The sequence below is a fragment of the Lemur catta genome, chromosome 1, assembly GCF_020740605.2.
Source record: "Lemur catta isolate mLemCat1 chromosome 1, mLemCat1.pri, whole genome shotgun sequence".
In the NCBI taxonomy this organism is placed as follows: domain Eukaryota; kingdom Metazoa; phylum Chordata; class Mammalia; order Primates; family Lemuridae; genus Lemur; species Lemur catta.
The window spans coordinates 93,356,169-93,370,090 of record NC_059128.1 but is presented as its reverse complement, the minus strand read 5'-3'; the positions used below and the strand labels follow the sequence as shown (position 1 = coordinate 93,370,090).

The window sequence follows — 13,922 nt, the reverse complement described above, 5'->3', positions numbered from 1 at the left end:
GTTCTTACCATTCATTATAAAATAATACTAAAAAATAAAAGTGGGGGAAGGGGTTGAATGGATAAAAAGGGCAAATGGTGACAATCACTGAAGCTGAGTGGCGAGTATATAGGAGTTCATTTTATGGTTTTCTTTACTTTTGTGCATGATGAAAATTACCATAAAATGTTTTTTTACAGAAAAAAAAGATTCAACAGCAATTCAGTGTAATTGTCTGTGTGAAAAGATTTACATCCCCCCTGGCCAAGTCACTCCTCCTAAAGTTGAGCAGGGCCGGGAGAGCGTGCTTCTGATACGTGGTTCCAACTCCGGGAGGCGTTTTCATGCGTTTCCTTCCTCCACGGGGTAAAAACAATACTGCAGGCAGGGATTTCAGCGAATGCTTAGAATTCCAAAAGGCGGCCAATCTGAACCCTGATGTTATCAGAACGAAATCCCGCGGAAGGGATACGACAGTAACGTGAGGAATGTTTCCTCACAGGGGCTCTGCTGGCGGACGTCAGGGGTCGGGCCACCAGGGAACAGAGCTGGTGGCCTCAGGTTAAGCGCACGGTCACTGCTGCCTGTCTGCACACCGAATGGTGGGGAGTTTCTATACAGTTTTGTCCAAACGGACTAGTTTGCTGAGTGCGGTTTAAGCAGTGAAAACCGAAGTTTCCACCATTTGGTGGCGCCGGGACTAGACAGAACTGAGGGTTAAGTTTTGCACTCTGGCAACGGGCAGGATCTGTTCATTGATGACCCTGGTTGGCTGCTGGTTCAATGACAGCTGAACACATTTGTTGCGAGTCCACTGTGTGCCAGGGGCTGTGCAGGTTTCAAAGATGAGTAAACGGTGGTGACTGTCCTTGAGGAGCTATGGTCTGGGTTGGGGGGAAGCAAGGCAGGTAATTTCACTGAAGTCACTAAATCCGAAGCAGAGGTCACAGGGGCACAGAGCCCTTCCCTACCCTTCGGTTCCTCTCCCACCCCTGCAGAGCCAAACCTCTCACATGGGTTGTCTATACGGGTGGACGGAGTTCATCTCTCCACCCTCATCTGGCTGCTGCCCTGCCTTGATGGCTCTAGGGCCAATGGCCATTCCCAGACTTTCATCCTTCCTGACGCTCGCCACGTCCGATGGGTTGGAACACTCCCTCCTACCATGCCCCGGCTTTTCCTCCCACCCGCTGCTGCTGCTCTCAGTCTGCTTCGCCATTTGCTGCACAACATGGTCCTACATGCTGGATTCCTCAGGGTTCTGCCCTGACCCCCGTTCTCCTCTCTCCCCATGCTTTTCCTCTCCTGTGGCTGCTGTCGCCAGCTTCATAGCAACAGTCCCTGAACCCGCAGCCCTGTGCCCTAGCAGGCTCAGGCCCACTCACGGGTTCTGCCTGTGTGTGTCTCTGGCACGTCCCATGCGCCATGCCCAGAATGACTCTCCTTCCTCTCCCTACCCACCCTCATCCTCCCTCCAGGTAGCTCTACCCATGGCTGCAGGTGGAGCCCTCCTCCCCCATCGGCTCTCCAGGCCCACGGCCTTCAATCCTCCACCAGGCCTGGCCAGGTCTTCCTTCTAGGTTCCTCTCCGTCTGCCGGCTTGTCTCTATCCCCCTATGGTCCGTGCCACTGTCTCACTTGGATACCTGCTTCCTACCAGCTCCTCAAACCAGACACACTCACATGCATTCAAGAGTTCCTGCCCTGTGTCAGGCCTCTTTTGAGGCCCCGTGTACAGCACTGGTGGGAAGACGAGGAGGACGCATTCCCAGGCCCTGCTCATACCTGGGTCTCGGGGTCATTGGAGCCCAGGCTGGCTGCTCCCAGCTTGACCACCTCGGCGAGCTGGGTGATGGTGGCTGCCGAGGACTGGGCTGCCTGGGCCAGCTTGTCTGGAGTGGACGCAGCCCCGGACACGAGCAGCTTCGTGTCTTCCACCAAGGCCTTGGCCGTCTTCAGAATGTTCTCCCTGAGGAAGGGAGGGCGAGACAAAGGGCATAACTCAATTACTTGCAGTTAGGAAGAAAAGACATCCCTCATAGGGAGCTTTCATTAAAGGGCTTTGAAGAAGAGGGGAGGTGTATTCCACCTGGGGCTCTCACCATCCATGTATGCAGAATTGGGCCAACCAGTATTCACACAGCCAATGGATATGAAAACGTCTATGAAAGATTCAAGCCCAGCAGCTTAGCTCCCTTCCCCTGCCTGCAGTTAAATGACAGGTCAGCTTCTTTCCTGTGGCTTCCCTATCCCTTAAAACACTTCAGAGCTACAGTGAGCTGTGAGGACACAGAGGTTGGGGCACCTTGTCCAGTGATGATAACCCAAGGGGCTGGGCTCTGGAAGGGGCGAGAGAGACCTGGGAATCTCCATCCAGCCTAGCCTGCCGACTGAAGAGACAAAGAAAAGTGCTGGACCCATGGCGAGGATTTGGGGGTCCCCGGCAGCAAATGGGGAGTCTCCAGCACTGGCCTTCTGAGCGCTGGCTGCGAGCCCGTGTTCTTGGTGCAAGCCCAGCAGAGAGAGCAGGCTTTGAGCCCCACTCCCCCAAACATGGTAAAATCTAAACACGCCTGCCTCTGCCACTCCCAGTCCTGCTGGGGTCAGCGAGCAGTCAGAGGAACAGCTCTCTGGCTCAGAAAGTGAAAGATCAAAAAGCCGTCCTCTGCTGGAGTGGGCTGGATTTAGGCCTGCCAAAGGCACAGCGCAAACACGACTCCATGTTTACAGTTGGCAAAGGGGGCTTATTTGGATGACGTGGTTCCCTTTTCCCACTTGAGCATCTTGTTGAAATCAAAACAGATAACCACGTTTCTGGCTCCCGGGCAGTTGCCTCCGAGGTTGAGTGTGAGTTTCAGGGGCAGGCCAGCCTGAACCCCCACGCCCACCCCAGCCCCACATACCTGTGGTCTGCGAAGGTCTCGCTGTTCTCGGCGTTCAGCGTCCCTGCCGTGGCAAACATGATGGTGGTGTCCAGGTCGGCGATGATCCCAGACACGGCGGGTGGCGGCCGTGATGCATGCCTGGGTCCCCTTATTCCCAGCCTGGAGAGCCGAGAGCACCAAGGACACCTGTAGGCAGAAAGGGAATGCGAGGGGAAGCCGGGAAACGGAGAAAAGGTGACCCAAAGTGTGTTCTCTCTGAAAACACCGAATTCTCTCTCCTGGGAGTCAGTGAAGCTTTGGGGCTAACAGCACACGTTTGGAGTCAACGGCCTTGGTCTGAATTCCAGCTTTGCCATTTTCAGGCCACATGACCTCAGGCAAGCTGCTTCACCCCTCTAAACCTCAGTTTCCTTATCTTTAAAATGGGCTATTATTCTCACCTATCAGGGTTGTTGGGAGGATTAAACAGGAAAAAAAAAATGCATGTGAAGTGTCTTCAAGGCATTTGGCATGTAGTAAGTGCTCAGTAGAGGGCAGATGCTATTATTTATTTAGTTACTATTATGTTTCCGAAACCACAAAGAGGGATAAAGGAGTAGGCTCCTGTGGAAGGTGTGGCCATTCCATCCTGTTACTAGATTTTCAGTAGAAACAGCCCACTGCTAACACTCATCCCCTTCACTTGGCTGCCTCGTGATCAGAAATTCTCCAGGGTGGAGCTCAGAGGGGCTCGAGTCCAGAAGGCATCTGTGTGTGTGACCTCACCACCTGTGACACTCCGGGGAGCCATCATCCAACACCGAATGATAATTCCAGTGACTGGAGGGTCCAGTGAGTCGGCTAAGGGGTTCACTCCGGCGCCTTCCATGTCAGAAACCCTGCGCTGCTACCTCACCACCTCATCCCCTCTGGCACACCCCCACTGCTCCTAGAGACACTTTCCTAGAGACTCTAACCAACCCCTGACACCACGTCACACCCCTGCTTACAATTCTCCCCTGGCTTTGGAGAGGCGCTGAGCTCCCAACAGCACCAGCCAGCTCCTGATCTCCCCGAACACACCCACCTCTGCACTCCGGGTCTGCACTCTGCCTCCGATGCCCCCTCCCTGTCTCTTCTCCAGCCACCGACCTGCTCACCCTGCAAGACACAGCTCAAAGGCCCCCAGGACACCTCCCCGACTCTCCTCTTTCAGAGACAGCTCTGCCTCCCACGATTCTACAACACTGTCCCTGCCCTCAGAAGGTCCACTGCATGAATGTTAGAAACAGCATGTGTCAGGCTAGTGGCTGGAGGCTCTTTGAGGCCAGGAGTCCCCGTATTAATCTGTGTGCACACACCCGCCATCCCTGGCTACAGTTGACCCAAAGAAGAGTCTGAAATGTTTTGTATATTATTTCCTAAAACATGCTGACCAGGGCAGGGGAGTTACAGCACCAGTAAGAGGCTCAGTGTGGGACACTCCATCTTCTGTGCTGCTAAGACCTTAGCCAGGGCCGTGCACGTGGCCTGACAGGGGGGCACAGGGACTGTTTCCTGAGCACCCACCACGTTCCAAGGCCAGTGTGCAAGGAACTATTTCTCTTCCTCACTCACCTGACCCTCCTTTAAATGCTACTAAGCCCCACCAGGAACAGATGAGCCAGACTGGCACACAGCTGGCCTAGGAATGAAGAGTCTAGTTTCTGGAAAGAACTCTCAGAGCATGGGTGACAGAGCCCAAGACAAGTATAACTGGAAGTCTATGGGGGGGTGGGTGGGAGGTATAAGACATTCTTTAACCAGGGTGAAAGAAGAGTCTGGAAACAGCATCTCACCCTCTGGAAAGGTGTGCAAGTCAGCAGTGCCCACTGAGCACTTACTAGTCACTAGGGGCTGAGGACACAAGGCAGACTAGTCCAGGAGCCCACGGCGGTGTGGGGGGCAGTGTGCTGTACACACGCACAAGGCACGCGAGAAAGACACGAGGCACGCCAGGCAGAGATGGGAGGGCAAGAGATCAGGAGGGCTGGGACACATAGCCCGAAACGGCCAAAAAGGCTGGTTGCTAAGAACCAGCCACCTCCCCGCTTTGGTCCTTCTCCAGGTGTCGTAAATCAGGGGCCTGCTTCTGTGAGAGGTAGCAAGGCCGAGGCAAGCTCAGGGAGATCGTGTTGCCTGGCCACGCTTGCAAATACTAGGCAGCTTGGACGCCCTCCTCCCTCCTCCCGATACAGGGTCTTCCACGGGGGAACCTGGCAAGAGTCATTTCAGTAACAAGGAAGGGCTTTGAAGGGAGGAAAAATGCCTTCCTCAACTGAGATTTATTTCCTTACTCTGGGGAGGCCGGGCAGCCCTGTGGGCTGTGGGGGAAGGCCAGGCTGTGGCTTGGCCTCGGTGAGGGGCCACGGACAGAGCAGCCTCTGTGGCAGGAGCTTCCAGCTCAGGGCCCCCCTGCCCACCCCTGGAGTCTTGTTACCAAGTTGATCAACAGCACAGAGCTCTGTGTCCTACGACCCAAGTGAAAGAAGAGGGAAGAGCCACCAAAGCATGGGAGCTTCATCCTGTGCCTCGAGCGGCCTACAGAAGAGCTGGCCTGGAAAAGGACTCAGAGACTCAAGCAGAGCAGAAGACTTGCATTTGCAAGCTGGAGAGAACAAGGGAGCAGTCTGGGGATGAAGGGAGTTTAGGGTAGGACGGTTAACCAGGGAAAACTGCCTGGGTAAAGAGTTTTAGAGGAAACTCCAAAACTCTCTCCTCTAACAACAAAAGTTTTGGAGGAAAAGAATTTTACAGAAAACAGTAGCTAGTATGTATTAAATGTTTAACTATGTGTGTATCTGACGCAGTGCCAAGCAGTTTTCTCTGCAATCCTGTGAGCCAGGTATTACATATTTTTATCTCATCGAGGCGTGGAAAGGTGAAGTAACTTAGCTAAGATCTGAGAGCCTTGTTCACTACACGATGGGAATCTCTCTACAGATAAATGCCTTTCCTGCTCCTCCACAAAGGTGCATGCAACTGCGGAAGTCCCCTAACCCTCCCCCACATCACTGTCCCGTCTGTTAAGTACTAAGGTTGGAGGTCTGAGGTTGCATGAAAGGAATTTCCAGTCCTGACTCAGCCCTTACACCTAAGGAGCCTCCCTGGGAAGGAAGACCCGGGCACACAAAGTGTCAGAGTGGCTGCAGGAAGAGGCTCCTGGCTGCTGACGGGGATTTTGACATCGTCTGTCCACAGGAGAGCCCTTCAAGGGCAGGGATGCCAGGGCCTGACCTTCGTGGGACAGTCCCTCTCACACCCTCACATTCTCAGTGTCTGCGTATGGCTCCTGGGGACACCCACCCCTGGGAGAGCCTGGGTTGTGAGGGAAGAGGAGGACGAGACGGCTGAGTTGGCGGGATTAGCTTCGGCACAGTTTCCTGCTTTGTCCCCGATCTCAGCAGACACTGAGAGCCGGCACGGGTGACCCGAGGGCTGCTCCTTACCTTCTCTGTGACGGCGCGGGCGCACTCAATCAGCTCCCTCTTGGTGTAGCCGTCCGTGGGGCACACCTGGAGGGCCCCTGCCTTCTGCACCAGGAAGATGCAGCCGTGGCCCAGGTCCTGCACGCGGGTGCGAATCTGGAAGCCGATCTGCAGAGGAAGCCCGGGATGGGGAGGAGAAGTGTGACGGACCCTGCCATGGAGGTCTCCCCTATGTGGAAAATTTCTCCTGCGTCCTATGGGGGCCTGGCTAGGAAAATTCCACTCCTATTAGGAATCTGTGTTTGGTGAAGTATGGAATTCGGTTGCTTTTGCTTCCCTTTTTAGAGGCTATAAAATGCCCACAGTTCCCATTAAGCAAGCCTGTATCTCAGGTCCTAGCACACCCACCCTCCTGGTTTTTGCTACCTTTTCTGGTTTGTAGCTTATCTGCCTCTCAAGCCACCAGATAAGAATGTTAATTAGATGAACTCAACTCTGTGGGATAATTCTGTTATTCATTCAACAAGCATTTATTGAGCCCCTACTGTGTGTCAAGGACTTTTCCAAGCAGGTAATGCATTTAAGCTCATTTATTCCTTACAACAGCCCTGCAGGGTAATTAGGAGTTCAAAATGTAGTTGTAGCATTAAGTGTAAAGTATTCAGATTCTTGCAGAACTGATGTTTACCAACCAGAACACCCCCTTCCTCAGCTGCACCACCTGAGCAGAGTGACCACACTGAGCCCAGGATTCCTTCCCTTAAAAGGTTACATTTTTAGAGCTAAAAGGTCAGTAAACATTCTTTTAATGACCTCTGGGCTGTGGTGCTTATAAAAGGTACTTGGCCCAAGAGAATCCCAGTGAGCTCCACTATGGGTAAGCTGCCAGCTCTCTCCTTTAAGGTGTAATACCATCTCCCCCCACCCCAAAGTTTACATTCCTTTGATCCTGTTTCACATCAATTTTCATTTTGTTCTGATCAATACAGATGCCATAAATAATCTCTCCTTCAGCCCAGGTAAGTAACTAAAACAAAACAAAACTTTTAAGCATGAGTGTTATTTTCAGGAATCTACAACAGCTAGAAGCTATGGCTTATCCTTCTAGAATCTATCAAGAATATTTACTAAAAGATCTCAGGGTACTGTGAATGAAACCCGGGAGATTTTGGCCACTTGGATGCTATTTTCTGATACCATCTTGCTAGAGTGTAAGGAAGGGTGACTTTGGAGAATGAGGGGGGCTGCAAATGTTCTTTCTTCTATTATTGAAATGCTACTTTTGAGACAAAAAGTTTCTTCCTCTTAATTCCTTAAGGCCCAAAGAACTTTTAAATCCATTTAGAAGAATATTCTCGTGATCTAGAAAGTTGAGCTTCTGCTCTTTAGGTGTCTTTCGCATTGTTCATCGGGTGCTGTAGAAGCCTCACAGTCAGGAGGAGATGTCACACAGAAAACATGAACAGCTCCCCTGAATTGTATAGCAGGGCAGCTCTGCAAACAAGTCTGGACTGGTGCAGCAGTAAGGCTGCCACTGAGAAGGGGGGAAAAGCACTCTAATTCAGCCCACACAGCTGTAATGCTGCTTAAATATACCTGTTTGCTGGACATTCATTATTTGTTGGCTTAAAAACAAGGTCAAGCTGATGCAGAGAAATGCCTCATTAAGTTTTAAACTCAGCTTGGCCTTTGAAGCTTTCTAGATCCACATACTTTATAACCCTAAGTACTCGAGGGCTCTGAAGTCGATGATAACCACAGATCTCTAAATAATAAAGTGCTGCTGGAAAAGTCAGGTAAGGAGGAAATGGAGGATGAAACATTTATAGAATTTTAAAGTAAAAAAGACCTTACCGATTGAATCTCCCCCATTTTATAGATGAACAGACAGGCCCAGAGAAGTGATGCGATTTGCCCAGGATCACACAGCTGGGCCCTGGCAAAGCTGGATGAGAATCCAGGTCTTTAATCCTGAGCACAGTGCTCCAGCCAGTAGATGACTGTTTTTCTAAATGCTTTGATTTTTCTACTTAGTAGGACACTTCCCTCCCCACCCCAAATAAAATCTCCTGTGGAACCTCAACATGCAAAATAGATAGAAATAATGTGTTACTAGTATGTTCTTCCTTTGAGTTAAAATTTATATCCTTGGCTCAATAAAAAGTTAACAATGAGACTGACTGAACCAGAGTTTTAAAGACGAGGTTATGAAGGTCAGTTCCAGCCTCGGCCAGCAAGTCATTTCTGTCTTTGGCTCTGGTTGCACAGCGTTGAGAAAAATCCTGCTATATGCATAAATAAACCAAAACAGGAGTTTTCTCCCAGTTCTTGACCACTGCAGGCAAGGCGGACGCAGCCTCAGCCTGAGATCTGCAGAAAACCACCCAGTGGCCTAAGGCAGAGCGCAGGCCCCCCCAACGGTTCCCGGTTCCCTTTTGGCCTGGGGACCACAGGCAAATATTCTTTTCTGTTGCCCACATGAGTGAAAGGTAGAGAGTAAGGGCAGGGCTGAGGCTGGTTTTCCTCACAGTTTTAAAAGTAGTTAAGTTTAAAAAGTGGGACTCAAAGCAAACGTGCAGAACCTCCAAAGCTCCTCTGTGGGTCAGGGTTCTGAAGGACATGGCGCAAAATCATCGTGCTAGAAAAGGCTGAGGATCTCCAACAGTGTTTTCTGCATGCTCTCCTGCACCACACCGAGCCTGAGCTTTTCTGCATGCAGAATGCAGGGCACTGGAGCAAGCACATGCCTCCTAAATCCCCCTGCCGTGGGAGGGAGAAGGGACCTGCTTCTGAGCTGTCGCAAACCTGAAACCTAGGGGAAGACATGACTGAGGGTGGGCTACATCTTCAACAGTGCTCTTGTGCTCCCTTAACAGCACCCCCCCCCACCATGCTATAAAAACACACCCAATGCCCTGCTGGCTCAGTCCCTTTCTTGGAGATGACTGAGGCATGTAGCAAGGGAGCCCGTAAGTGATCAACGGTGGAGCTGGCCCAGTGGGCATGAAATTCCAGCTAGGAAGTTACAAAGACGACCAGCACCAGAACGTGAAGAGATGAGACTAAGCAAGGCAACAGCTGCAAAGGCCCTTGGTGTTCTCAGGCAACCCAGGGCTTTGCCCTAGCAGGTGGGTCTGTGCCAGGTCACATAATTGTCCTCTGGGTGCCTGGAGGCCCCCCTATTGATTTGGCCACAACAACCCTACTTGGACAGCATGCAATGCAGCAGGGATGTGGTATTATTACCAAAGACAAGTTGAGACAGGCTTCACTTGCTTTTCATGGGCTGGGAGGGCTAATGTAAGAGGAAGGATGGCATTTCGGGATCCCAGTCCAGCCCCACTCTCGACTTTTCACCCATATGGCCAGTAGAAAGGACCAGGGACCTTGCTCTGCCCTTTGCCGGCCACTTGACTCTCTGGGTGAGCCCACTAACCTTCACGGCCTTTGTTCCCTTCCCCACCAAACAGGACAGAGCCTGCCCCGCCCACTCCCCAGGGCTGAGGGGACGGCCAAATGAACAGGTACACGTGAAAACATCTGGAAAAGCTAAAAGTGCCACAAGAATGCTTACTGTTGGAAAAAGACAGATTAGTGCCAGAGAAAGAGCCAGGATTGTGATGTCCAGTGAACTCGGGTTTGAGTTCTGGCTGTTCCACATATTTCCTTGTTAACTTACTCACTTACTTGAAACATACACTTATTCCAAAAAGTTATATAAAGTATCTAAAATACTAATGACTGTAGTTGTGTGGTATTGGCAATTTAAGCTCCCCGAGCCTCAGTCTGCTTATCTGTGAAATGGGAAAGAACAAATGATTCTGGGGTTAGGTCATACTGCAGCTGTGGAGGGTAACAGGACAGCAGCCACCACAGCATCTAACACGGGGTGGGGACTTGATAAATAATAACCCTTTACTGTCATTTTGTAGGGCATCATGGGATCGCTAGGGCACTTAAATGAAAGAAGACAACAGAATCAACATAGTCTACCAGCAATTCCATAGAACATTCTGTTCAACCAGACAACATCCTAGAGGGGGAATGCATTTTTAAAACTGTATTCAAACAGATAAGGGATTTAAGGAATGCTAAGCCTCTCAAAGCAACACTAAACTTCTCAGTAAACATGACCAGCCCACAGGGAGATCCAACTACCTACCAGTGTTTATTATAAAGGAATGTTGCTCGAAGACATAAAACTTGAGGTTTTAAATTGGCAACTTTAGTAAAGCGTTCCATGAGCCTCAAGAAAAACCATCAATTCCCTTTTTGCCCAAATAAAAGTAAAATGGAGAAAACCGTCTCCTGGTTCTGTGCCCTGAGGGAAATTAAAAGCCTGGTCTTTATGAAGTTTGGGATCTGATTTCAGTTGGAGAGGGGTCTAAGAAATACTGATCGTCTGTCCTTACCGCCTAAAACTAAACAAAACGTACCGATTTTTCTCAGGCCTTAAAAGAGCAGTTACATGTGAAACCAGGTCCAACATAATTTGCCTGGGATAGCGTGTGAACGTTAAAAAGGCAGTAACGGGCTTATCTGAAGTTAGAAAACATGAAAGGAGAAAGCAAAGAGCCTGTCCATGTCCAGTAGCAGCAGGGCATCACTTTCCCTCCTCCAGACAGGGTGCCTGGGAGTGGAAAGTTCTGGAGAATTCTAGAGCAGACATCCATCTCATTTGGAGGAAAGGGGCTGTGGTTCTCGCCACAGGCGCTTAACAAACGATCCTGCCAGCTTTTAAGGCATCCAGTGTTACAAGTGGTTACTGCAAATTTTCCTCAGAGACAAAGCTGCAGTCACTAAATCTTCTCCCTGGTATTTACATTGTGGAGTTGTGGCTCACAGGACCTCAAGTTCTTTCTTCTTCTTTTTCTTTTTTTTTTTTTTTTAAGGGGAAACTAATCTTACATTGCAGAGCTGCTGGAGGGCTTTAACTCTTCTGAAGAAACATTTTCACGCTGATGTTAACAAAGGTTTGAATTTTCCATGGAAAAATAAGCAGATAAAGCTCCTGCTTGATGTTCAAAGGCAGAGCTGTGACTTTTCCTGTAATTGCCACATTCTGGAAAAGACCAAAGCGCTTACTGCACACAGCCGACTGCAGGACTGCAGCAAAGGAAGCGGCTTCTCATTTGCCCTGGATATAAACGTTTTCACACGCTGCGATGCAGGGCCCTCTTAGGCACACAAATAATTCCACAATTTTGGAATTAAAAACTACGTTGCTTTAGGGATCTCTTAGGCTTCTCAGTTTTCCCCCAAATATCTGTCTGGCAAATACACACCAAGAATTTTCCTTAGCAAGCCACTGGTAATTTTATATCCTCTCTGCCCCTTTTCACTCCAGGTCACACTGCTCTCGTGTCTGGAATGTAAAATACATCTCAAGATGTCACGGTGAAGTGGGAAAACCTTCGTGAAAACGTCAGCGGCTATACATGCAGAACCAATAACCAAAGCAACCTGCTGTTGTGCTTTAAGCAATATATTTTCTCTCCTGGCTGCTCTGGCATTACTTTATATTTTGCTTCAATGGTCTGCGCCGCAGTAAGGAAATCTGCCTGTCTCACATACCGGGTGGGTGGCTCATGAGAACTCAGCTGTGGAAAGGGCCCCCCAATAACTGAGGCAGGTCACCATTTAAACTAACCAAGGCAGATGGTAGTAGATTCCATTTTTAAAGGTTTCAGAGATCCAAACTCCCCTTGCAACCACAGTCTTCTTTTTTGTCCCCCTTCATGCCAAACACTTCTTTTGTCCAACCAAACTTGTCCTTACTGTAACGGAAGTTCCCTAACCCTTGTTTGTGAAATTCAGAATTACATGCTAGTCAAGTGAATTATAAGTTTAGATGATCTTACAAAAACAGTGAGTCTGTTTTTTAAAAAGGGATGGGCCCATGTAAAGAGTCAACAGAATCGTGATGTGGGTGTCTGATACCTGTTCTTTCTTGGTTGTGACTTAACACACACATCACAAATAGAATTATTCATGCTGCAGCCTAAATATTCAATTATTCGGAAATCTCAAAATGCAGACACTGTTAGAAACTTAAGTAATCCCATGCCAGATATATATGTACGCAAGTACATATATATGATATTCCTACACATGCATTGTCACAGCACACATTAGTGATTTGTTTTTGGTCTTCATTTCTGCAGTATTTCTGGGAGTCTCTGTTATGACATATTTAGACCTGACTCCCAGGAGAAACAGCAGCACTGAGTAACTTGGGGACAGTGACTGTCACTGCAAGAAGAGAAGAGAAGAGAAGCCCAGGTACAACCTTTTTCCTTGCCAGTCCAGCTCACTTAGGAATAGCTCAAACAGGGTTTGCGCTCAATAAATGGCTTGCTGAATTTCACAGAATATAGTTACCTTTGTCTTCCCAGTGTCCTTGCAATCCATTACTCTTTATTTCAAACTGAGCTTTCTTTCTCTAAGAAGTCATGCAGTTCCTCAAGCCCTGGACCCCTTCTGTGTGTTCCCACTGATGCAGGTGTAGGTGCTTCAGGGACCCCAGAGCTGTGCCCGGCCTGCCTGCTTCCCAGTGGACCATCCCATTTCTCAGAAGTGTCTGACAGGGGAGTTCTTAGAAAGTGGCCTTCAGAACCAAGCTTTTGCTACTGTAAGACTCAAGGGTGCAGGCGTTCTGAGGCCACATCTACGCTGGCCACTATGGAAAGCTAGTTTAGGGAAGGCATGTAGGCAATAAAGAGGTGTCTACAAAAAGGATTAGGGGCAGGGATCTGGCCTGGTTCTTAGAGAGCCACCAAGAATATTCAGGTCAGACTCTGTTTCATGACAGCAGCCCTTTCTCAAGAGAGGGGCTGCTAAATCCCATGCTTTTTTCTTCCAGCACATCTGTGAACCTTTAGAGAACAGAAAAGTAATCGAGGGGGGTCTGCTAACTGGAGTAGGAAGTGAGAAGAAGACGGCAGCCCCAGGCTCAGGCATGCTAGGACAGGCAGCAGGTGATGGGCTGGGAGAGAGGGGACCTGGCAGAACACTGTAAACAGAGTCCTTCTGTCTGAAGCCCACTCCCCAGAGGACTCCAGCTCTCGGCCAGTCTGCCCCAGAGAGGGCAGTGAGCTCTGAGCACAGCCTGGGGCCACCAGGTCAGGACCCGTGCTGTGTGGCAGCAGGAACTAAACCTGGCCCTGGCTACCGGGCTGGGGTCTTCTGGAATGGAGCTAAGCTACAAAGAAACCCCCAGGAGTGGGTACCAGTGTGTGTTTGCTTCTTAAAATAGGGGCCTTAAGGTGGCAGACCTCCTCTGGCTCCGCCGTGGCTGCTGCCATCTGGCCCTGGAGAGCCAGGTGCCCATAGTCACTGGTCATTTGTGAAGCCAGTCCTCCCAACTCCTCCGGGTTAGTAACCGACTTAGTCATCTGGAAAAAGAAAACAAGCAAGACACAAACACACACACACACATAGAAAAGCATGAGAACCATATGTTAATACCACCGGAAGCCAAAAGGTCTCATTCACTTTTAAGCTCCCGACAGGGTGAAGGTCAGGACTTGCGTGTGGGGCTGGACGCTGGAGAGGGCAGCTCAAGCGAAGCCCATGCTGTGTCGCACAAGACAGACCGGAGCCCTCGCAGGCC

General features: G+C 49.9%; 1 protein-coding gene across 1 annotated transcript in view; it reads right to left on the bottom strand.

Moving 5' to 3' along the window:
- TLN2 (talin 2) overlaps nucleotides 1-13,922 on the bottom strand; it is a 253,379-nt gene that overhangs the window by 38,958 nt on the left and 200,499 nt on the right. The window contains 5 exon segments of the mRNA XM_045540483.1: nucleotides 1,765-1,948; nucleotides 2,883-2,980; nucleotides 2,982-3,050; nucleotides 6,332-6,478; nucleotides 13,585-13,704. Of these exon segments, the coding sequence (XP_045396439.1) occupies nucleotides 1,765-1,948; nucleotides 2,883-2,980; nucleotides 2,982-3,050; nucleotides 6,332-6,478; nucleotides 13,585-13,704 (618 nt within the window).